Source organism: Tamandua tetradactyla, chromosome 5 (assembly GCF_023851605.1).
Source record: "Tamandua tetradactyla isolate mTamTet1 chromosome 5, mTamTet1.pri, whole genome shotgun sequence".
NCBI lineage: Eukaryota > Metazoa > Chordata > Mammalia > Pilosa > Myrmecophagidae > Tamandua > Tamandua tetradactyla.
In genome coordinates, this window is record NC_135331.1 from 64,841,518 (window position 1) to 64,867,379 (window position 25,862).

General features: G+C 37.1%; 1 protein-coding gene across 1 annotated transcript in view; it reads left to right on the forward strand.

Annotated features, from left to right (window-relative positions):
• SERPINI1 (serpin family I member 1) overlaps positions 1-25,862 on the forward strand; it is a 78,693-nt gene that overhangs the window by 45,727 nt on the left and 7,104 nt on the right. The window contains exons 2-6 of the mRNA XM_077159153.1: positions 5,231-5,498; positions 6,502-6,732; positions 9,044-9,238; positions 10,745-10,949; positions 17,330-17,427. Of these exons, the coding sequence (XP_077015268.1) occupies positions 5,249-5,498; positions 6,502-6,732; positions 9,044-9,238; positions 10,745-10,949; positions 17,330-17,427 (979 nt within the window). The 5' untranslated portion in view covers positions 5,231-5,248. The remainder of the gene's footprint in view (positions 1-5,230; positions 5,499-6,501; positions 6,733-9,043; positions 9,239-10,744; positions 10,950-17,329; positions 17,428-25,862) is intronic.

Genomic DNA, 25,862 nt, shown 5'->3' on the forward strand with positions numbered 1-25,862 from the left:
AAGGCATACTTGTACCTTCAACAAGATAGGAAAAGAGATGATAACTTTATGGAATCATCTGTGATAGTTGGAAGCAGTCATGTGGGCTATCAGAGAAGTAAAGATAAAATGTGCCAGGACTTCACAGAAGGAGGAAATCACTTTCTTAAATGGAGAACCAGGAGGGTGTCCATGGAGAAGATGGAATTGGAGCAGAACCTTGAGGAGTGGCTAGGATATTTCTAGCAAGAAAACTACACAACCCAGCAACAGGAATGGAAAGTTCTGAGATATATATTGCAAAAAGGGAATCTGGCAGGAATTGTAGGATATATGAAAGAGAGTAATTATTAGAAAGTTATGCTAGGTCACAGTGCAGAATGTTACGTTCAGGCTATGGCTTCTCTGTGGCTTTATTCTGTTAGCCACAGGGGAATCCTAAGGTTTTTAAAATATGGGAATAACCTGATGTATTAGTTTCCTAGGGCTGCCATAACAACACGCAACAAACTTGATGGCTTAAAGTAACACAGGTTTGTTCTCTCATTGTTATGGAGGCTAGAAGCCTGAAATCAAGTTATCAGCAGGGCCCTGCTTTCTCTAAAGGCCCTTGGGGGAGGATCCTTCCTTGTCTCTTCTTAGTTTCTGATGTTTTCTGGCAATCCTTGGAATCCCTTGGTTTATACACACATCACTCCAGTCACTGCCTCCATTGTTACATCGTGTTCTCTTTATGTGTCTCTGTGTCCAAATTCCCTCATCTTGCTAGGACATTGGATTAGGGCCCATGTTAACTTGATTACATTTTAACTTGATTGTATTTCGAAATAAGGGCATATCACAGGCACTGGGAATTAGAACGTCCACATATCTTTTGGGGGCACATGATTCACCCCCAAACACTTAGTCAGAACTGGATATGGAGGCAGGTCATCTGGAGGCTGTATATATGTTGATTGAGGAGGGCAGTAGCAGGGGGTTGGAGAATGGCTGGACACTGTTGGTGACGGTCCTCGAGAAGGCACTGAGAGGAATGCCAGTGGAATGATGAACAGGAAAGATACTGGAGAGAAGGAATGGAAGAAGTATTGACAATTTGTTGAGCATGAGGGAAAAAGAGATGGAGAGGAGTCAAAGGACTAATTAAGGATGTCTAATAAAAAGAGTGGATTTGAAAGACAAGGAGTTTCTTTTGAGCCATCTTGAATTTGAAGTGCTTGCAAGAGACAGGGATTAAATATCTCCAGACAATTAGCGATACATATCAGAAATAAGACAAAGAAAACCAGAGCTAGATTTTTTCACTTACATGGGAATGATTTGAATAGGGATAAGAGTTGAAGCATCCTTGTTTTACGAGTCCAGTAGTGGGAATGTGAGAGTATAACAGAGAAGAGGGGAAGGGCCAGCACATCTCCATGAGTGTCCACAGAGAACACCTACACTTAGAAGGTAGAAAGGAGAAAGGATCTCTCTTCTTCCCATTAAAAAAAAAATCAGGAGTATTCTGAGTGGTAGTAGAGATGGTGGTCTAGGGTGGGCTTCCAAAAATGCTGGAGCAGGCTATCAGAGGACATATTGCCCGAGGATTGGAGTTCTTGCCTTCAAAGGAGGAAAGATCCCTTCCTGGGAATAAACAAGCGTGTTTCCAAAGCAGAGCTCCTTAGACTTTCCCAAGGAGTTTCCTGACGTGACCTGCTCCTACCGTTCACAGTCACCCTGCTCATCTCCTAGCAGAACTCTTAACCAGTGGCCTGTTGCTCATAGCCCTGAGAAGAGCTTCCTCCCACACACATTAGGGGTTCTCCTTTCAGGATTCCTCTAGAAGCCTGCGGGTGCATCAGAGGTTTTGACACCTCTGTTTCCCCCAGAAAGGGAACCCTGCAGAACTGCAGGTGCATCAAGGACTCTGCTTCTTTCTGCATCTGGGCCATCTGTTGTAGACCAGGCATCTTAATTATCCAGTGAATATCCTGACCTGAGAATATAATTTTCTGTAATCCACATGCATGCATTTTCAGAAGGGATGAGTTACCTACTCCTGATTCTTAAAAAGGATCTCTTTTCTTAAGAGGATAAAAGTTGCTGAAATAGATCACATCCCCTCGCACCATAATGTGATTTTTTTCCCATGGCCTGTCCCTGTATCTTTTAGTATCTTCATGATACCTTCGATCAATTTTGGCCAAATGCATGGCTAATGGGGCTGCATGACATGGGCCAACAAGAGTGATAAATGCTCATTTTGTCTCTTGTTCTAGTTTGTGAGCTGCTGGAATGCAATATACTAGAAACAGAATGCCTTTTAAAAAGGGGAATTTAATAAGTTGCTAGTTTACGGTTCTAAGGCTGAGAAAATGTCCCAATTAAAACAAGTCTATAGATGTCCAATTGAAGGCATCCAGGGAAAGATACTTTGGTTCAAAAAGGCCGACAAAGTTCAGGGTTTCTCTCTCAAGTGAGAAGGCTCATGGTGAACACAATCAGGACTTCTCCCTCGGCTGAAAGGGCACATGGCAAGCACGGCGTATCTGCTAGCTGTCTCTCCTGGCTTCCTGTTTCATGAAACTCCCTGGGAGGCGTTTTGCTTTTTTATCTCCAAAGTGCTAGCTGATGGACTCTCTGCTTCATGGTGCTGCAGCATACTCTACTCTCTCTGAATCTCCTTTCTCCAAACTGTTTCCTCTTTTATAGGACTCCAGAAACTTATCAAGATCCACCCAAATGGGTGGAGACATGTCATCACCTAATCCAGTTTAACAATAACTCTTGATTTAATCACATCTCCAGGGAGATGATCTGACTACAGTTTCAAATATACAGTATTGAATAGGGATTATTCTGCCTTTATGAAATGGGATTTAGATTAAAACATGGCTTTTCTAGGGGACATCCATCCTTTCAAACCAGCACACATCTGTTGCCTTTTATTTGACTTAAACAATATACATACCTAGAAAACATATTTGTATAACTTGTAGCTTAAAATGAGAGAGTAACACACACTGTCTCATTTAATTCTTTAATAGTCTTAGAGAGTAGGGATTGGTATCCTCATTTCACAAATGGAGAAGCTAAGGCTGAGAAAATTCATCTGACTTACCAAAGGTCGCACACCATTTAAGTATCAGACCAGGGACTTGGATCCAAGCCCTTGTTTGCCAGGTCTCCTATTTTCCCACTGTATCCAAGGACTGGAGAGGCAGTTTTGTTCAGTGTTTAAGGTCCTGTGACATTGACCCTAGCTCTAGAACATACAGTGTAACCTCAGGCAAGTTCCTAACCTCTTTTAGCCTGTTTTTCCATTTATAAAATGGGGTCAATAAAGTCCTTATTTAGAGGGCTGCTGTAAAGTTATCAATCTTAATGATGATCATTCTTCTCATGATGTAATCATTGGTAAATAAAAATGCCTCTGTTCATAATAGACTTGGCCCCTTGGAAGGTTTATAGGTTGGCAATAGGTTGACATTTGTTGCATGTGAATGAAATCTTTCTACTAGCTTAAAATCTGATACTCATCTCAAATGCAGTGGTTTCAGAATAGTTGTATTATTGACTGATAGATACAGCTATCATATGTGAATTTAATTTTTTGGTCATATTATACTAGATATTATTACGTAAAAGCAGTGAGGCCCTGGGTGGGTCTCGATAGGGTAGATGTAAAGATGGCATGTCAGACAGCAGTACAGTTCAGTGATTAAAATCATGGGCCTTTGACTCTAACTTGGACTTAATTTCCATTAAAGTGTATCACATCCCAAATTTATTGAAAATATCAGGTATCTCTTAGGTTCGCTTTCAACTTAGAAGTTACCTGCTAAATTTCCACCTGAATCGAGAGAGAGAGACAGAGAGAGAGAGAGAGAGAGAGAGACAGAGACAGAGAGAGACAGAGAGAGAGTGAGAAAGTGGGCTCTATCTGCTTCCATCTTTTCCTGGAGTTCTCTGCTCCAACTAGACTAGACTATGAGAGGAAACGAGATGTCATAGCAGCAGCCACCTCCCCGAAGAGGTCCTAGGAGGTAGACTTTTAGGGCAGCTGTGCTCTCAGCACCTGGCTTCTGTCTCAACGCTGCACGCATGACAGACGCTGCTCTGCACTTGATCACCCATTAGCAACCATCCCTTTGCGTCCTTTGCCTCCTCACAGCAGTCTGTGAAAGTACAAATTTGCATATAGGGTGAGGCAAACTTTCCTAAGCAAGCAGAAATTATTTAAACCTTAATACAAAAGTGGGGAGGGAGGGAGGAGGAGACTTGAAATTTCTCAGAAGTAGAGCTGCTTACTTCTAACACTAAAGTGTGAAAGACCTGTAAATTTGAATTACAAAATTACCTAGGACTCTCAGACTCAAAAGCCTGTTAGAAACTACTGCTCTTCAATGAAATATGTACATACTCTGTTAATTGAGTGAAGGGAACTGTTTGTCACTAATTAAAATGCAGTTTTCCAAATGCACTTACTCAGTATCACTTTGCAAGTTGTTTTAATGATGATTTTTTTTTAACATCAAAAACAAGTAAGTTATTTAATTTTTTTTTTGGGGGGGGGAAGGTGGTGGGGAGTGGTGCATGGTCCTGGAATCAAACCCAGGTCTTCTGCAGGGAGTTGTGTGATCTCTTCCACCAGCTGCAAGGTGCATTGATTTTTTGTGTGTGGGGCTGCTTGGTCTGGACTCAAACCTGGGTCTTCCATGTGGAAGGCAGGCATTCTACCACTGAACCACGTGTGAACACGGTGCATTGATTTTATAAATTAAAGTAAATGAGTAAAGCAGCATTTTTCAAATGCCTAACTTTGCTTGTTCAACTAAAGTCATGGAAATATCTTTTGGCCTTCATTATAAATGTCTTCAACCTCTGTAGTTTAGTGGCACTAAGATGAGTTGGTTTGAAATCATAACCAAAATATATGTGGTGAGGTTATGAAAACTTGATAAATTAACCTCACCAAATATGACTTATAATTACTAGTTTGTATACACATCTATATATGCTGTTCAGCTAATGAGGGTGGGGGGCCTCCTCTTGTTCCTGGAAATATCTGTGGAACTTAATCTTATTTGTTAATTTGACTAATTGATTTTTTTAATGATGGATCTTTTAACAAATCCTTTAGTAGGCCTTTTGTTAGAAAAATGTTAATGAAAACCACTGATTTGCTCTGCAACTTTGCAAATAAGTAATTCTTAATATTTTTACTTTTTTATTCGAGATCATTAATATGTAAATTTTTGTTTTATAGACTTGAAACTATTCCAACATGGCTCTCCTTGGACTCTTCTCTTTGCTGATTCTGCAAAGTATGGCTTTAGGGGCTACTATTCCTGATGAAACCATTGCTGGATTGTCAGTGAATATGTATAACCATCTTCGAACCACAGGGGAAGATGAAAATATTCTCTTCTCTCCATTAAGCATTGCTCTTGCAATAGGAATGATAGAACTTGGGGCCCAAGGGTCCACTCTGAAAGAAATCCATCATTCAATGGGATATGACAGCCTGAAAAATGGTAAGTTTGTGCTTAGGTTTTGATTTCTCACAATGGTTTGGCTTTAAATTTAAACTCCGTTATATGTTGGTGCCTCATGCCAGAAGCAGTAATATTTTCACTGGCAAGAAATTGATCTCATTGAGATGGTATGGCTAAGGGAAGGCATTAGGAAACCAAGGAAATGTGTTAATTCCTGGCTCCAGCCCTGGCTGAATAAACCTAAGGAAATTACCTCATATATCTTTTTTTAAATTTAAATGAACATTACTTGAACAAAAAAATACAAACATAGCTCTTGCCCTCATGGAGTTTCCAGTCTAGAAGGAGAGTCATATATGAATCAATTAGCACACAAAAAGTTGAAAATTAGCAACAGTGATAAATGTTATAAAGAAAAGTAATATGGCTCTCTAAAATATCAGAAAATTTTGCTTAAAATAAACTATATCCTTCTTGTTCTGATAGCAGCCAATAATATTTTTTGAAATGTTGTAGTATTATGAAAACTATGCATTTGCAACAATTTCTAGCCAAATAATACACTTTGATGTATTATTTCTGTTTAATGCCTCTAGTATACACATGAAGTAATTCATAAAAATGTTGAGAACTAAAACGAATTCTAATAGATCTTCTGGTTAAGCTAGATAATTAATCTCAATTCTTATTCTTGGTAGTTATCAAATAAGACTAATTTAATGGAAGTCATCTGAGTAACTTAAGAGAATCACAAAAAAATCTCTACTTTGTGGATTCTAGATGAAGTGATTACAATTTTTTAAAAATGACATCAGTTGACAATATTAAGCTGCAAAAATTCATTTGAACATATAGAAGTAATACAGATACTAGAACCTCTTTACCATGTTTGTGTGGTGAGGAAGCTAGCATTTTCCCCTTGGGCCCCTGTTCTATTAGTCTCTCTTAAAATATGGTTTTATGCTGTGTCAATGCTCTCCAACTCTTCCTCGATCTTTCACCATGTTTGTCCCACTAATAAACATCCTTTCTCATCTCGCAGGTGAACAATTCTCTCTCTTGAAGGACTTTTCTAACATGGTAACCGCTAAGGAGAGCCAGTATGTGATGAAAATTGCCAATTCCCTCTTTGTGCAAAATGGAGTTCATATCAATGATGAATTTTTGCGAATGATAGAAAAATACTTTAATGCAGAAGTAAATCACGTGGACTTCAGTCAAAATATAGCTGTGGCCAATCACATCAATAAGTGGGTGGAGAATAACACGAACAGTATGTATTTGATTCCTTTCTTTCTCTACGGCTTAGTTTTGACTGTATTTGCTCCTGAATTTATTTGATCCCTCACTCCTTTTGCATTTTGAACACTAGCTGGGTTTCTAAAATTATTTTTTAATGGATTATGGTCTACTTTGGTACCAAGAAAATAATCTTAAAAACCGTATCGTCCAACTGATGGGTTTCTTCTGCATAGTAATCTCAAGTAGAATTTTGTTTGAGCTAACCAGTAAATTAAGTATTTGTTAGACAGTGATTGGTGGTTCTTTCAACCATGTGATTAAAATTAAAGATGATAAGAGAGCTATAAATCAGAGTTTAAAGAAGTTCATTAACTTTTAAGCCACATAACTTGATTGCTTAAAAAAAATGTATGGGGTTCCTTTAAAAAAAGAGAGACCCATTTAAATTCTAAGATATGGAGAGGGTATAGGAAGAGTTGCATTTATTTTAATTTTATTTCTAATTCGTATTTTTCAAATGTAGTTCAGGTTTCCAACTGTTTCATATGTCACAATTTTATTTCCCAGCTGTGCCAGCAAAATAATTGAAATTGGAATCTAAAAAAATGAGGGCAAATTGAAAATAGACTACTATAGCTATTCAAGAAGTTGAGGCTTATTGTCAAACTCCCCAAACCATGTTAATCGAATACATTTTATATTTGGGAAAAATATCTGATCCAATGTACTGTATCCTATAATCCCCCAAATGCTGAGCCATAGTCTCCCTTAAGAAGTGCTGGAATTAATAAAATGAGAGTATACCAAGCAAATTTTGGTTCTGTGTTTTCCAATGATAAGATTAAAGTATTAGATAAAAGAACTTTATGGATTTTTTTAACATTCAAAGAATAAGTCAGAGTAATAATCTACCTAAAAATGAATTGAATTATTAAGAGTTGTTTGTTTCCAAAGTCTTTTTGACACTACTAGCAAACACCAAAGATCCAACCTCTTTCAAAGTAGATTTGGAAAGAGCATTTCAAGTGATACAGAATAATGCCTCATGAGTTAAATTGGATTTCATTCATCTATTTTCACCTTCTAAAAAGCAGTTATGTCTGCCAACCCCCAACCAGAACCATTCCAGCCATTCCTAAAGAACACCTAGGGCAATATATAAGATTCTAGAAGGCTTCCATGCACTAGAGCAACTTACCAGAAACCTACAACCTCCAGATGGTTCCCTGGACCAGATAACTCCTGAAACCTTGAGGGCCCAGCTTCTCCAGAACATCATATAGTTCTGTCTCCCTATGCCATATTAATCACAGAGCCTTCCAATATGAAAAAGTTAGAATGGCCATAGCCCAAACACCCCTAAAGAGAGGGATGGAAAGTTCAAAGGTGATGGTGGCGTTATACAGAGAAGATAAGATTTAACAAATGAATATGAATGTTGAATCATTAAATTGATATTTATTTTAGTCCCCAGTGTCTTAGAGCAACTAGAAGTAAAAACCCAAAATTGTGGAATTGTAAGCCATGTCAAACTCTGAAATATATTCTACAACTAATTATGGTACTGTGCTTTGAAATTTATTGCTTTTGTGTGTATATGCTATTTTTCACAAAAAAAGAAAAGAAAGAAAGACAAAAGTCGATTGTGATGATAAAACATTTAAACCTTCTAGCCTCCTATATTCTGGAGCAGCTAAAATGAAAGATGTGAGAGGACTGTATGGTAGCCCATGACAAACTCTAGGATCTGTCCTGTAGCTACTTTTTGAAGAGTGCTTTGAAAACTATTGCTTTTTTAATTCTTTGCTTTGTATATATGTTATACTATACAATAAAAAAAAGTTAAAAAAAAAAGAGCAGTTATGTTTGGTGAAAAGATTTCTAATGTACATGGAGAAAAAGTTGAAGTTGGAAGACAGTTTAATGATACTTAGAAACATTTTTTTTGGGTGCTTATGCTGTTAAGAGTTTTACGTACATCCTCACAACTTGCAAAATAGTGACCCTGAGATTCTTCTGTATGGAGTTCTGTAGTTTGTGCAATAGTGTCAAGATGCTACTTATGGTTATTTGAGGTGCTTTGGGCCTTCTGGATGCCTTTAATCTGTATTTATATAGAGAAAAATACTATGTATGCTATGTTATTAACATATATGAACAATTTGACCTTTCAACAATGTAACTTTTCCCTTTGAAAGTAAGAAACCATTTGTTTTTATTGTGTGGCAAAGGTTTACACTTTTTCTGGATCACCCTTTCAGATGATAGTTTGATGATGTTTGGTCCCTCTTTCACCTTTCAATTTAATGTACATTTTAATCTGCTCATCTTTTCCTGGACAGATCTGCTGAAAGATCTGGTGTCTCCAAGGGATTTTGATGCTGCCACTTATCTGGCACTCATCAGTGCTGTCTACTTCAAGGGAAACTGGAAGTCACAATTTAGACCCGAAAATACTAGAACCTTTTCCTTCACTAAAGATGATGAAAGTGAAGTCCAGATTCCAATGATGTATCAGCAAGGGGAATTTTATTATGGTAAGTCATGTTGGCTGTTTTTCTCCCTTTTTACAGTATATTAACAGATTTCTAAGAAAGAACTTGAAATATCCATTACTCAAACTGCTTGTCTGGCTAGTTTGGGTTATAATTCAGTTTCCTTGTCTCCTTTTTCAAAAGCTTCTAATTAGATCCTGAGTGAATATTATATGCATTGATATCTTCCCAATATGTTTCTCTAATTTATAAAATTGCTCACATCCACAGATAGAATTTATTCATGTGAAAATGCCTGGCATTGTGCTATAATATTCTGGGCTACTCCAGAAAAGTCATTGATTTGGTGTGGTTTTCAGTGAACTGTATGTTCCACCAAACACTTGATTTAGTCTCCTGGCCACTTTTGAATTACAAGAATTCTTCTCTTCCACAGGCTTTTCTTTCCTTTAAAATTTTACTTTCAGGTTCATGTATGTATGGTCAAGACTGAATTGTTCCTTCATACTTTCATTCATCAAAAGTCTATAATTTGGGATACAACTCAATATTATTGGCATTATTTTCAGAAATGTTTTATCGGACTTTTTAGAGGATTATTGTTAAGAAACGATAGGACATTGTTTCTTTCTATGTATTATATTAATTGAAATAACTTGCCATATTTAATTTTTCAAGACATAATTTTCAAGCCAAATGAGTACATTTTAGAACTTAGTTTATTCAATGTAAAAGTAGATTGCAAAATTAAAAGATTTTTATCACAAAGTAAGAAAGGGAAATACCTATTTATAGGCAAACCAAAATGCTTAGTATGATTCTTAAAGGATATAGATCCAGTATAGGAAAATATTCATAACAAAAGCATTCCATTTAGTTTTGGAAATGGGGGAATTTTAAAGTAGCAACTGTATTATTTTTTAAGACTGATTTATTTGTTTTTAAAAACCTAGTCAATTTGAATAAATTCATTCAGCACAAAGCCAATTACCTAACTTATCTAATTACCTAATTTGGAGGTCTTAATCATCATGACTATACCAGTATCTATTATAGAATGCTTAGATTTCATTTTGGCTGTGCAGCTTTGGCCCCAAAACTTGTAGTTGTGATAATGATGGAGTACCAGACGTTACATTGTCAGCTTTTCCCTTAGAACTCAGGTAGATATTGGAAAATGTCAATTTGTATCCAACTTATAGCCAGGATTTTGTTTTCCTAATCTAGACTTGTCATTGTTTCTAAATGATATCCTTTATATCTGTGCTTCTTTGAATTATCTCAATTAAAAATAAAAACTAAGTCTCAAGTTCATTTTATGGCCACTGTCAAATATTCGTGAAGATTCTAAAATAAATGTCCCCATGGCCAATAATTCACTTGAATTTCAGAGCCTATTTTTAAATAAACCCTATTTTTTTTTCCAGATCCTTGAATTCTGCATATTCTGTACATTACTTTGAAGGAAAATTGTAACAAATTTAAATCTTAAAAAAAAAAAGCTTTGATACGGACTTTTGATGGTTTTTTTCCCCCCCGCTTTTTTAGGGGAATTTAGTGATGGTTCAAATGAAGCTGGTGGTATCTACCAAGTCCTTGAAATACCGTACGAGGGGGATGAGATTAGTATGATGCTGGTACTGTCCCGACAGGAAGTCCCACTGGCCACTCTCGAACCACTCGTCAAGGCGCAGCTGATTGAAGAATGGGCCAACTCCGTGAAGAGGCAGAAAGTGGAAGTGTACCTGCCCAGGTGAGAGGCTCCCACGCCACGCCTCTTCAGAGCATGGAGGCAGGATAACAATGAGGTTTCCCACGCACAAAAACTCTTGCCAGTTTTTAAGTTTTATGCTGCTCTCTTCTCCTCCTGCTCTCCATCCCCCTCCCTCTCCTCATCCCAACCCCCTAACTCCCCTCCTTTCCTCCTCTTCCTTCTCCTTCTACTTTTTCTTTTAATGTCTTCTTTCATACCCGTGCACTCCTGCCCAGAAACACCTGCTCGCTTATTGATTGATTCAGCACCACTTACCATGACTTAGATATAGGTCAATACGCTCATCTTCTTTCAATTTAGAAGGCTTTTCTCTTGATGGTCTTCTATATTATTTCAGTAATATTTAAAAGTTGAGTAAAGCTGTAGAGAAAATAATCTCAACATTGCAGAAGAACAGCAGGCCTCTCACGGCACTAGATGCCAAGATGCAATCATAAACAAGCAGGAAGGAGAAGGCTTGCGTGGCTGAGAGAACACAATCCATGATATGATGCCTGCCCACCATCGCTCCCTCAGTCCCACCTCCAGCCCCTCAGCACCTCAGACATTGGAAGTGTGTCCCATCCAAGTGTGTGTGGTGACACCACAGAAAACATGCTCTTTTCGGGTCTCTGGCTCTCTATTTATGTTCCTACTTTTGCCTAAGATGCTCCCCTCACATTCGTTTGCCAGATCTATTACTGAGCCTTCAAGGTACAACTCTGGTGTCGGTTCTTCTAGGAAGCCTTCCAGGAAACACTTGATGGAGCCAGACGGTCCTCGCTTATGTCTCACTTACGCGTCTCCTTGTTTTTGTCTTGTACCAGTCCTCAATGCCATTTCTTTTTGGTGAATCTGTTTCCTTCCCTAAGTTCTTCTAGGGTATGATTCCCTCCCTGGTAGTAGACTTACAATAAATGTTTGGAAAACTGGCCCAGCTGAAAATATTTATTCTCTCCTTGACTATCTTAAAACCTAGAGGGGAACTAGACTTGTAAACACATACAACCTGTTTATAAACATAATATTTAAATTTTAGGTTAGAAAAGAAACTCAATAAAGCAACCAATAACCAAATATGTGTTCGTGTGTGGGGGGGAGAACAATTCTAATAGTCATTCTGTATTAAGAAAATTATACCAGTATAGGTAATTAATATGAACGTTCAAAGGTGCTAAATAAGATGCCAGTATTAAAGTTTAATTATTAAAATTTCATTATTATTTATTCCAATTATAGGAATCATCATTTAGAAGTTACATTTTATGCAAATGTCCATTATTCCAAAAATTTAGCTGATAGTTTGCTTATGTTAATGAATGAGATCTATTTGGGACTATAGACATTTTCGGCTAAAAAATACATATACACACATTATATGATATTATATATTCATAATATCTAAGTATACATAATATATGGCCATCCATAGAAAAGTTAAGGTAATCATAATCCATCCAAATAGTTGAATTTTTCTTCTTTTTTCTGTTTTTCTTTTTTAGCTTGTCTAACTTTCTACGACAATACATTTATGTAAAAAGAATTTCACTATAAATCCATAAGGAGAGATAGATGAATACCTAGCAAAGCCAAGTTTTTGTTACATATAGTAATTGACTTCTACATACATAACATATAAACAATGCATCTGATCTCTTAAAGAACAATTTACTTTTAAACATTAATAATTAAATTTAAATTACTATTTTAATCAGTTCTAACTTGTGAAACATTTAGTTCCTATTAGGCTTCATCTAGTGACCTTTTATCATTAGTTTTATATTTTTGTTTTGGTTTATAGGAAATTCATTTTAAAAATATAGGAAATTCAATACAGTGCTAATACTTCCCTTATTGAATTTCAGTGACTAAGTGAAACATCTCCAAATATTTGTTTCTCTAAGGATGTAAAGTTGTTTAAGAGTATTGTAACAGTATTCTCAATGAATACTTAATAAGAATCACATATTTTAAATCAACCATATTCATCAGAAAATGTGACCTCCAGGTCCTGTCCCTTGAGAAATTAGTGTGGTAACAGAAGTAAAAGTCTCATTTTCTAAGGAATACTCTTTAGTTATGAAGTAGCTTAGCTTGATTGCTGTGTTAATGCCTATAACTAAATTAGACGTAGTTAATCACAATGCATCCATTTCTCCAAGAATTCTGTGATCTCTCCCTGCATGGCTAATACATAGAGAGGGAAGCTCAATAGCTAGATAAGATAAACTTGGTTTCTTTTTTTTTTTAGCTGATTAAGGGCTTACAAATACTTATGTGTAAATGGCAATGAACGGGAAAACATCCACTCCCTGTATTTTACAGAATTGGAAACCACTACATTTTCAATGAAGGTGCAAAATTGGTTTCCCAGATTTAGCAAAGGTAAACAGTTTCTAATACCGTGTTCTAGGTTTATGTCAGTCTTTAATGGTTTGTATGGTTTTATTCAGGTAGAGTTATCATTCTGAACAAGCAGTTTGCATTTCTGTAATTTTCCACCTGCTTGGAAAGCGGTTTTGCTTTTTATTATACTAGAGCTTGTACAAACATCTTTTTGCTGTGTAGAGTTTTTAATATTTTATTATTTTTTTTTTAATGAGGGAGGGGAAAAGGTGCAATTACTTTGAATTTTTGCTCCTAATTCATTTTTCCCTAAAAAGTAAACTGTATAGGAATCAGATGCTGAATTGACATTATATTTTTTATTCAAAATGCAAGCTCTTACTCCGGCAAAATATAAGATAGCTATACCTATGTGATGTCACTAAATCCATTGGCAATCACAAGGTTTAAGGTTTAAGTGTAATTATACATCTAGAAAACTTAATATTGCCAGATCTCTTTTTTTTCCAATTTATCCATGGTAGCAAAAACAGTTTGACTAATGTATAAAATAAACATTATTTCTGAAAAACATCTAAATTATTATTTATTTATAATCATTACATTTATTTTTCATTACACAATTTAAGTCTTAATATTTATCTTATGGGTTGCTTTATATATACTTTTTTCTACATAGAATTTTTTTTAAACCTAACTTTCCTGAACCTTACCCTCTTCCTTGTATCAGTTTGCTTTTCAGTCTTGTTACTTGGAATGCAGATGTACTTTGCAGTAGTATCATTCCACTCTGACTTTTCCCAAATTTGTCATTTGTGATCAGACTGCTGGAAATCAAAGGATTTGAAGTGGTTCTCCATCTGTAACTAGAAACCATCCTGTTCTTTCGAAATGATTCTCTCTATTGTTAAAGCAGCTTTATTTCATATTTCTAAAGGAGAACAATACATAAGATCAACTGATTTTTGTTCTTTAGATAAGCGTTTTTTAGTAGGTTTTTCTAGAAAGGGTTTGATGAGTTCCTTAATTGCTTATAAATTTTATAAATCTCCTTATATTTAGGAAATATTTGTTCTTTACTGATGCTTGTTCTATACATCCGTTCAGCCTTCATGCTTCTGCCTGCCACATACCTCTTTAACTTATCTGGTAAAAAAGCTATAAATGCATGATTGCCTTGTCCACCTTTTATAAAACAGGCATGCCTTTTGGTTTTAAAAATGCAGCCTTGTGGCCTTTTATTTTTAAATTCAGTGGGTGAAATCTACAATCTGTCTGTAATGTTGTTTTATTTTTAAAAGCCATTGTTGGAATATTGGTAGTTCATGGTGGGGGCGATGTAACATCAGAAAGACCAAGGTTCAAATCCTCATTTTACCACTTATTAGCAGAGTGTTGATGACTTAGCTTTTGTGAGCTTCAGTTTCCACATCTGCAGAAGAGAGACAACAATGCCTATCTCATGGGGTTGTTGGGTTAGTGAAATGAGATACTGTACATAAAAAGATTTGAATAGCACTCAGGAAAAAGAGACTTGGAGGAAGATTTGAAAGCACTCGTTATATGGGAGATGCTAATTATTTATGATTATAGTATTTATGATCATAGTATAATATAGACCAATAGTATTAGTCTATATGAAGAGGTTAGAGTTAAGGAATGGATAATAGTTATTTTTTGATAGTTTGGTAAGGAAAAAGAGACAAGGAAAGGACAAGTGGAGATTATTTTTTTCAGTCTTCACTTTGACCAAACAATCTTGTGGACATCTAGACTTCATTTTACTTCGGCCTCTGTGTTATGTCCTATGCCAGATATGACAAATATTAGAATATGAGTAAAACCCTAGATTTGACTAATTTTTAGTTAGTTAGGAGGGATTAGTGTAACAACCTAACCAAATGACTCTAACACTACCAAAATGCAACCGTACAACACCTTAGCATCTATAATAAGGTGACATGTTAACCATAACTGCAATATAACAAGTTGCATGAATAGTCTCTGACTTCAATAGTTCCACCCCTCCTACATGCCAGCAGCTTTTATAAGCCTTATTTAATCCCCCCAGCAGTTCTATTAAGTAGCTATTATTGCCATTTTCCACACATCAAAACCAAGGCTCAGAAATTAAATTCAGCTCGCTAAGCCTTCTTCACGTGTCCAGTCAGCCTCAACGTGTGAAACGAGCCAAGTTGTTCTTAAGAAGTAACACAGTAATATCCTCCTTCACTTTTCTCTTTTAGGAGGATCAGGAATTTATAATACTATCTGGAGCCAGAGCCCTGCTCTGCCACTTATTAACTGTGTGGCTGAGGTCAACTTATTTCATCTTTTGTTTCCTCTATAAATAGGGATAATAATCTTTTAACTGAGGATGATGACAATAATACCTACCTTAAAGGGCTATAGTCGTAATTAAAGTACTATATTTTATACTCTAGAACAGTGTCTGGTTTACAGTAAGCGCCATAGGAGTTTAAAAATAATAATAAAAGCACCTTAATAAAGCCATCAAAAATGTTTTCCAGGGCAGGCAACGGTGGCTCAGTGACAGAATTCTCGCCTGCTATGCTGGAGACATGGGTTTGATACCCAGAGCCTGCTCATGCCAAAAAAAAAAAAAAAGTTCTCCAAAGCATTTTGTATTTTCCTTGTCATCCTCCTTTGACGAGTGTGTACCATAGAACAGTACTGCTTTCACAGTCATTATCTGCTTTTTGTAGAAAAAAAATAGACAATGCAAGTCCAGTTTAAAGTATAAGATATAAATAAATAAAACTCAGCACTTAACTTTGGTACATTTAATATACCTATAACTGATCTCTTTTGGTCATATTATTCCACAAACAAGGATCTGCTAAAACTTCCCCCCTCCCCACCCTGATCACACCTCTTGTGTCTGAGTCCTGTTTGCAGCAATCATTTTCTTTGCATTATTCTTAAAACCAAGCAATAGAAATGCTACTACGGTAACACTTAGTGACCGTGTCAGACCTAGTTCTTCTAAAAACATATTCCGTTGCTTAAAAATTTATATATATGATCTGTATTGATCAGGAGAAGATGTCTTAGAAAAAGGGAAACGTTCTGTTCTAACCAGGTTTCACTTTATAAAGTAATAAAATTTTTTTTTTTTTTAAATCTGTTTGTTAATGCAGCCGTGTTGGTCCATTTCTTTCACTAAGGGTGATTCAATTCATTGGACCACTTTGGCTTTCCGTGGAACCATTTTTTAAATCATTGCTATTCTGTTTATGACCATGATTAATCTCCATTTTCATTTAAGTTTTTAAAATAATGTTTTATTTTTCATTACCAAGTGATGTACATTCATGTACCACAATTTATAAAGTTCATTAGCATGAGAAATGAAGACCTGTTATTCTTTTGTGTTCAAGTGATAGAAGGGCATCAGTCTTAAGGTGTAATATTTAGCTCACTTTCCTTAATTAACAGTTTTTCTGTGCTACTACCATGATGGTGTATTTTTTAATGTGACATATTGTATGTTTCCTCCCTGAGTTGTACAGAATTGAAAATACTGGATGGATTCATTAACCAGCAGAGCTTGGCTCTTCTTTAGCTATTTCCATGGGGGGCAGCATAAGTTGACCTAGATACTAAGAGGAGAATGAAATAAATACCCTGGGTAAATGTATGATTAGTCATTGCCCGCTTAAAAAAGCAAATATATTACCTACTAGATTTTGAGAGGTATGTTTTTACAAGTCTCAGATAATATAATGTGATTCTTAATCTTAAAATTGACTTTATAATATATATATCACTGTTTGTGTTTGTCTCATGTATTTTTCTTATTTATTCATTTAATCTGTAATGTCATGTCGTTCTCTTTGATGCCTGTCTTCTTACAATAACAAATACCACTTACATTCAAAAGCCAGTGTTAGCAAAGTTAGACTCTAAAAATCAGACTTTTAAATAAGTACATCTAGCATTTTATTTTTGTCCCAAAGTGATGGTATTTTGAACGCTTAACTAACTACGTTTTCCCCCTACATATTCTCCAGGTTCACTGTGGAACAGGAAATTGATCTAAAAGACATTCTGAAGGCTCTTGGGATTACTGAAGTTTTCATCAAAAATTCCAACTTGACAGCTCTGTCCGGTAAGACGCAATAACCAATTAAAAAAATGTATTTCATAAAAGCTTTTCTCCTGATAATGTCAATTTGTCTGTTATTGAGTTCTGAGGTAAAATGTAGTTATCACTTGACAGATAAATATAACAAGAAATATATAACTACATATATAAATATAAATATCATCATAACGTTATGGTTACGTTACTCTGGTCCATGTCTTATCTTTAATGGTAGACTGTGTTCTCCAGAAGTCCTGTGTTATACGTCTTTGAATTCCCCCTTCTATCTGACCCAGTGCTGTGTAGATTACATAATCAATAAGTGTGTTGATTGATATCTCAGTCTGTCCTGTTATAATAAATCATACAGGAAAGAAAGGAGGGAGAAGAGGATAAATGAGCGCCAGCTGGGAGAGCAAGGTACTTTTAAAAAAAATAAAGGGTGCCCCAAGAGATGATACAAATATTTTCTATTCTTTGGTACAAAAAAGTGATTTTGAAGTGGCATTAAAAAAATACCTGGTCCATTGAGGTGTTGAGTAATTTATCTTAGATATGTCAAGAAAAAAATTTAGTTGGATTACTTGTCAAAAATACTTTAATTTGTTCAGGTAAAAAAATCATAAAATATTATTAAAATTAAAGTATTTAGAACATGTAAAATGCTTTTGGAAGTATTTTTTTAAGTAGGTAACCCCTAGAAATTTGTCATTGAACTAAGATACCAGTGGGCTTATGTAATGATTACTTTCTAGCATTTCTAGAACAGGAAAAATAAAATGGAATCTACTTCCTGGTGAGCCAAAGACAGGCATATATTAAGATAAAAGAAAATCAATGTGTAAGTCCTCTTTATATGTAGTTTACTGCATCCAGTTTTTCAAATAAAGAGAGCTAAGGTGATAGATTTCTTAGCAATTCATGTGTTACAGGAGTTTTAACTATCCTATCTTGAAATATCAAGCTATTTAAAATCAAGGTGACCAAATAATAGCTTCTAATCCTGGACTGTGAGGGCCCATTGGATCCTAGGAAGTATCTGAAGCCCTCAAAATTGTTTGTGTTTGTATGTGCATGTTAAAGGAGTGGGGGGGTGAGGGAGAGGGAGAGGGGGAGAGAGAAGCAGAGTGAGAGAGGCAGAGAGAGAGAGAGAAAGAAAAGAGTAAAAAAGGCCTTGCCCTCCAGATTTAGGATTTTACAGATTGTTTTCTAAACAACACTCAGCTTCTAGCAATGAGACGGTACGTGTGTTGGGGGCACAACTTCTATCCTTATTTTCTAGAGCTCATGGTCTAAAGCACTCAGAGCTTCTCTGTATGTTTCTATATAAATGTTCCCGTGCACAGAGGATAAATGCATTTTCTCCGGGCAAATGTTTTCCTGGCTCCCATCCAAGTTCTAGGGCTCTGAACTCTTCACTGGTGTCATCAAGAATATAGGACTGGTGGTGATTCAAAAGGTAATGATGCCTCTGCATCTGAGTCAGAAATACATTCATGGTGTGCGCACAGTATAACCCAAAGTCATATATCCATTTCCTCAGGAATTGAGAGCATCTATCTTAAACCTTAGTGGTCAAATTCCAACCGGATTATTGCATTCCATTTTCTTAATATGACTCTATTTTCAGTTTAGAGATCCCTCACTGTCTCACCCAAAGATAGTTATTTCACACACATGGGGTATCTACTGCCTCTCTGCCCTGAGAATGTCGCACTGCAGTGGTAAATCAATTGTTGTGGTCAGTGAGGCTTATAATTCCTAACATATCTGGATATTTTATAAGGTAATATTTAATTGCCTTTACTGTGTACAGAGACAGAGCATAAGTATGTATTATGTATGGAAATGGTTTGGGGATTTGAAATGACGCTAGAATCTTCTAGAAAGTTCATGCAGTCTATATGTAAAGTCTCTGAGCATTAATCAAATCTCCATCAGAATTGAATCCTTCTGAGTCTCCTCCCGCAGCTGCATTCCCAGTACCTGGCACAGGAATGGCATATGGTTATAACCCAGGAAATGTTCACTGAAGGATAAGAGGGAGAGAGGGAGAGAAGTTGATTCAGCATCACCTCATATATTGTATTAGAATACTGGCCTTCTTAAAACATCAGTAAGAAATCCAGGATTTGCTGTCTTCAGACATCACCAGTTCAGGTCTTCAAGAGCATTTGACCAAAGAACTAAAGCAAAACTCAAGCTTTCTGTGAAAATTCTTTGGTTCTTTGATTACTAGTTTTGTCAGAGTTTAGGGAGCTTTAGCCACCCGCCATCCAGTGCCATGTACCCTTCCCCACTTCTCTCTCCTCTCTCAATCCCTGCCCCCCGCCGCCACACACAATCTGTTGACACCTCTATAAAAACTTACTTCTCTGCTTCCTCTAAATTCCTTTGCATTTTTCTCTCATCATTGATTTAAGTGCAGAGCTCTGCCTAGCATGATTAGTATCCTTTCCAAATGTCTAGTATTTTGCCTCCCCAAATAAATTGTGAAAATCAAATAAATTGTGCCTATAACATTTAGTAACTCCACAAGTACCCAGGGAAATTATGTGCATGCATTTGGTTATTATTTCTGGTTTTAATGAGAATGTCATGGTGTTTAAGATATATAATAATCTTCTATGCCATGTCTATTGCTTTCATTAAACAACCAATTGCAAGGCATCTAATGTGAGCATAGAGCCATGTCATAAAAAAGGGGAAGATGTGATTAAGATATCATGCCTTCCCTAAAAGAGCACATTAACTTATGGGGGAGAAGGACATAGACAGCTGGATTTAACAAAAGGAAGAATGATGTGTTTTATTACAGCAGTGGTTCTCAACAGGGGCAATTTTACCCGAAGGGGACATCTGGCCATGTCTGGAGACATTTTTGGATGTCACACTGGGGAGTGGATGCACTGGCATCCAATGGGGAGAGGCCAGAAACTCTACTAGATATCTTACAATGCACAGGATAGCTTCCTACAACAAAGGATTTTCCAGCCCACAATGCCAATTGTCCTAAGCTTAAGGAACCATGTATTGGAGAAAGCACTGTGGGATCAGAGAGGGAGGAAAATCAAGGGTAGAATGAAGGCAGTTTGGGTCAAAAGACAGAGGAGGAACAAAGAATGGTCTCACTGATGTGAGCTAAAACTAATGAGTGAACTTGGAGAATTTATTCTTATGCATTGTATAGATATCCCCTTTTTAGTTTATGGTGTAGTGGAGAGGCTATGGGAAGTACCTGAAACTGTAGAGCTGTGCTCCAGTAGCCATGTTTCTTGAAGATGATTGTATAATTATACAGCTTTCACAATGGGACTATGTGATTGTGGAAACCTTGTGTCTGATGCTTCTTTTATCTATGGTATGGTCAGATAAGTAAAAAATAAATGGATAAGAAATAAACAATAGGGGGAACAAAGGTTAAAATAAATTGAGTAGATTGAAATACTAGTGGTCAATGAAAGGGAGTGGTAAGGGGTATGGCACGTATGAGTTTTTTCTTTTTCCTTTTTTCTTTCTTTTGCTGGAGAGATGCAAATGTTCAAAAAAATGATCGTGGTGATGAATACACAACAATGTGATGATATTGTGAGCCACTGATTGTAACCATGACAAGAATGTTTGTATGTCAAGAATGTTTGTATGTCTGTTCATTGTTTATAATAAAAATATTTAAAGATAGAGAAATAAAGGAAGGAAAAAAGAAAAAAAGACAAAGGAGGAGAATATACGTATGTATATGGTCTTTTAAATGTATAAAACATTTTGAATAGCATATTAGGAACCGATAGCAGTGGTTACTCCTAGAATATGAACCAGACAGATAGAAGAGCTTTCATTTTTTTATCCAGTTGTGTGCTGTTTGGAATTTTCCCTTGTTTATATATTGCTTTTTTCAATTAATAAACTTATTAAAGATGCAGAAAAAACTTTTAAAAATCGTATTATTGGTATAATTAATTTGTACATTCGAAGGCACCCAGAGGACGATTTGGTAGTATTGTGACACTGCTATATTCTTAAATTATGTCACGAAGATTCTGTCTTTCTGCAAAAATAGCAAATGTAATTTAGCAGTGGGGGAAAAAAGGCTGATTCACCGTCTTTTGCCTCTGCAAAACCGGGGTGACTTGACAGTCCTTTGCTAAGACTTCTTGAATCCACTCTTTTTTTTCTATTCCACAAAATCCACTCTTACTTCCAAGTCTCATTATTGCTTCCCCGGACTATTTCAATAGCTCCCTAAATGGTTTCCAGTCTCTCTAAAATCTAATCTATTTTACCCACCACTGCCAAGATTAATCGTCTTAAAGTTCTCTTTCAGATCATTTCAGGCCCCGTGCAAAGCTTCCCTTTTGTCTGCTGGACACCCTCACTGCTCAGCAAGGAATTAAGACCTCAGCTCTCTCCAGCATAACTCCTGCTGATTCTGCTCCAGCCAAACTGAATACTCCCTGCACCCCACATCTCCCCAGCTCCCCATTGTTACCAAGTCTCTCCCACCCAAAACGACTTCCCTTCCAGCTTCTAACTCCAGCTGAACCTCTACCCAATGCCCCCAACTTTAGCACGCCACCATGATCACACTGAACACTTGAAATTCCACAATATTTTGTACCTTTCTTTATGGCACATATCACATCTTACCTTGTGTTATGGTTAATTATGCATCTAATATTTCTTGCTCAAATTTAACCCCATCCCTGAAGATTAACTGTTAAGTGTGTCTCCTGCTGTGCCTAGCACTGTGCTTTCTGCTGAAGACTCACTGAACGAAGGAGTGAATAACATGAGACTATTGGTATTTATTGCGTTTATTTTTTTCAGCTCAATTTGATGTTCATTGCTTTTGACTCCAAATTCCATTAACATAAAACACAGTAAAGACTCATACAATAAACATGGAGTAAAGGGAGGGCTGAGGATCATTTTCTTCCCAGGCTAGATTTAAAATGCTCATCTAGTTGCAGCAAGTATCCTGTTACAGAGGAAGGCTATTTTTGTAATGGAAATGAATGACTGTCAGCATTTGGATTAATAGATAATCCTCTTGGAAGGTATAGGAAAGGAGAAATAGAGTGCTAAATCCTTCGGCATAAAGTACAAGCTTTAATAAAGGAGCCAATAAAATAAAGGAATTAAGAAGATACAGCAAAAGCCATGTTCAGGTCAGACTTGAGTGCTGTAGATTTATGGCAGACTGACTCTTATATCCTGCCCTTGTTTGTTCTCTTTCTCCTTGCCCCTGTAAACCAGAGGGCTGCCTTTCTCTTCCATTGCTGTGATTCTGGTTCTCCTCCAGTGTTCAAATCTGGACTGGTGTAAAAGCTAGCAGTCTTGATCTTCCTGCCCCTAGCTATTTGCTCATCCAATTCACACATCTAAAATCAAAGCAGTCCTGTGCTGTTGCTTCTGGATGAAGCCCAGGTTCTCTAGGTTGGTGATCAAAGCTCTTCAAATCAGCATGTCCCACCCACCCCACCCCCACATCCCCACTTCCTCCTGGCCCAGGCTCCAACTGAACCTTCAGAAGATTCCCCACTGTTGCTTTCACTTTGCAAGTATAATCCTCTCCTTGGGGTGCCTGGCCCTCTTGTCTGATCAGCACTCTTCTAGGACCAGCCCAAATGCCACTGTCTCTGAGAAGCTTCCCCTGACTTCTTTCTCCCTTCCTAGATAGTTTACTTGTCCTCATCTGGATTCTCACAGCACCTTGCACATGCCTGTTATCGCACATTTTACCTTTTACTTAGATTGTTTGTTTATAGACTTGTCTCTGAGTTCTAAGATCCTCAAAAGCAGGGACGGTGTCAGAGATGTCTTTTTGTCCCCAGATCCCAGGATGGTGTGGGGTGTGTGATAAACGTTGAGTGGGTAAATGTGTGAGTATATGGTACTGGACCCAGCCTAGCCACAGGAGGAAGCACTTAGCTCATATGCCCACCCCTCCTCACTCACCCCAGTCTACACCTGCAGGCCTTCTTTTGGGTGCTTGAACACGCCAAGTTTGTATCTGCTTCTGTCCTTAGCTTACCCCCTGCTCAGTACACTCTATCTTCAGGTTTTCCCATGGCTGGTTCCTTTGTATTCTTTCAGTAACAGCTCACATGTCACCTCTCAAACATGCCTTCCTTAACAATCCACATCAGGTAGCTTCTTTCCCCCGTCACTCACCAGCGCATCACCTTGTCTGATTTTCTTAGCCATGTCTGCCATACCCTGAAATTCTGGGCATGTTTGGTTTGCTTTTTTATTGTTAGCATTGTATTTTATTTAATGTGGGCTTTCTCCTTAGTAGGGAGGAGTTTTTCAGTTTACCTTAATATACCCAGTGCGTCAGTAATGTCTAGCACAGAGTGGGTGCTCAGTACATGAATGAATGAATGAATGAACGAATGAGTTAGTGAATACCTGCTGGTTCTGTAACAAAATCTATCCAGAAAGACAAATGCTAAAGAGTCCAGATACTAGAAACCTTTCTAAACTTAGTGGAAGGAGCTAAAGCTAAAAATACTTTAGTAACTGAAGCACAGAGACGCTTGGGCATTCTTGGATTCTGTTATGATACTCTTTTCATTTTTCTATTTTAAACATCTTTGGTGATGGCAGAAAGCTATTTAAATTGGCTTTCTTCGGGAACAGTGCCACAAAGGAAATAGGGGTATATGCATCTGACAATGGCCATCCTGCCATTATATTAATCACAGATATTTAGAACCTTTGGAGTCCTGCACAATGCCTTGTAAGTAGAGGGTCTTTGATAAATATCTGCTCAGTGACTGAATGAATGCTTCAATATGTTATCCTGTTTTCTTTGGAAGGGCTTGAATTCCTGCCCAGCTCTTCTCTGGGGAGCCTCGGGGTCACTGGCCCAGTTCCCATCTTCTGCATTTTGAAAAGCCTGGCTCCATGCTGCCTGGAGGAAAGTAAGACCCGTCATTTGGCAGCAGTGTCTGCTGGGGCCAGAAGGGGCCTTGTGCTCAGGGTCAACGTGCAGAGCGTGTTTTTATTTTCAGCTGTTTGCCTTTGTTCTATTTATTTTCCGAGAAAATAACGAACTTTTCTCTCAGCTCATCGCTGAAAATCTCTTTATAGCCCCTCCCATCCTGATTCAATTTATCTGAGTATCTCCTTTGTGTTGGGCAGTGTGCAAGGTTCTGTGGTTGTGAGGGGAGGACTCTAGGCAAGGTCCATGAAGTTCACTCTGTCACATTCATTTGGTCTGAAAATATGAACCACCGAGCCTTCTTTACCCCATACATTGTGCTCCAGATTAGCTGAACTGTAACAATCTAAACACACCATACTTTATGGCACTTTTGTGCCTTTACTTCCCCAGAACATCACTCAATCCCTGTAGTCAACTCCTGTTGTCCAGTCACACTCTATTAGCCAGGCTTCTCCAGGGAAACAGAACTGACAGGATATCTACCTATCTGTTTATTGTCTGTCTATCTATCTATCTATCTATCTATCTATCTATCTATCTATCTATCTGTCTGTCTATCTGTCTATCTATCTATCTATCTGTCTATCTATGATGTAAATATATGAGATTTATATAAGCATTTAATAAATTTAATACTTATTTATATTTACTTGTTTATATAAGTAAAGTATATAAGATTTATTATAAGTATTGGCTCATGTGACTGATGGGCAAGTCTAATTCCATAGGGCAAGCCATAAGGGAACTCCAACAAAAGTTTTCCATGAGTTCTCCAGGAAAAGCTGGCCAGCTGAAGTAGACATGGAAATTCTTCCTCTGACTGCTGAAATCATAAGTTCTCCCTTCAAGACCTTCAACTGGTTAAATAAGACTTCTCTCAATGCCAAAAGCAATCTGCCCAGTTGATTGTAGATGCAATCAGCCATAGGTGCAATCAACAGACTTTTACAGTGTCTGACTGGACAACAGGGGTTGAAAGCTGTTCTAGGGAAGCCAAGACATGAACGTGCCATAAAGTGCAATGTGTTCAGAATTTACAGTTCAATTAGTCTGGAGCATAATGAATCTGGTCAAGAAAGTTCGGTGTCATGTATTTTTAGACTAAATGAATGTGACAGCACCAACTTCATGGAGATTCTTTGATTGCATACTAAGCAGGTATGTAATATACTGAAGGTGAGGTGGAAGAAGAGTGAGCAGAAGAGGGATGAAGGGCTTAAAGTACGGTAGCTGCATCAATTGATCTGGATTTTCAAAAGATCATGCTAGAGGATGCTATCCTGTGAATTGGAGGAAGTTGAAGCAGTTCTCAATTGCTGTGTCATGAAACATGGTGGCATTCCTTAAACTCCTTTTTAAAAATTAGTTGTATATATTGTATAATAGTTGTATATATTGCTGGACTTAATTTTCTAATTTAAAAATAATTTTACCTCAATATTAATATGAGTTTGGTCTGTGAATGACCTTGAACAATTTTGATAGCAACTTGATACCAGGCACAGATACT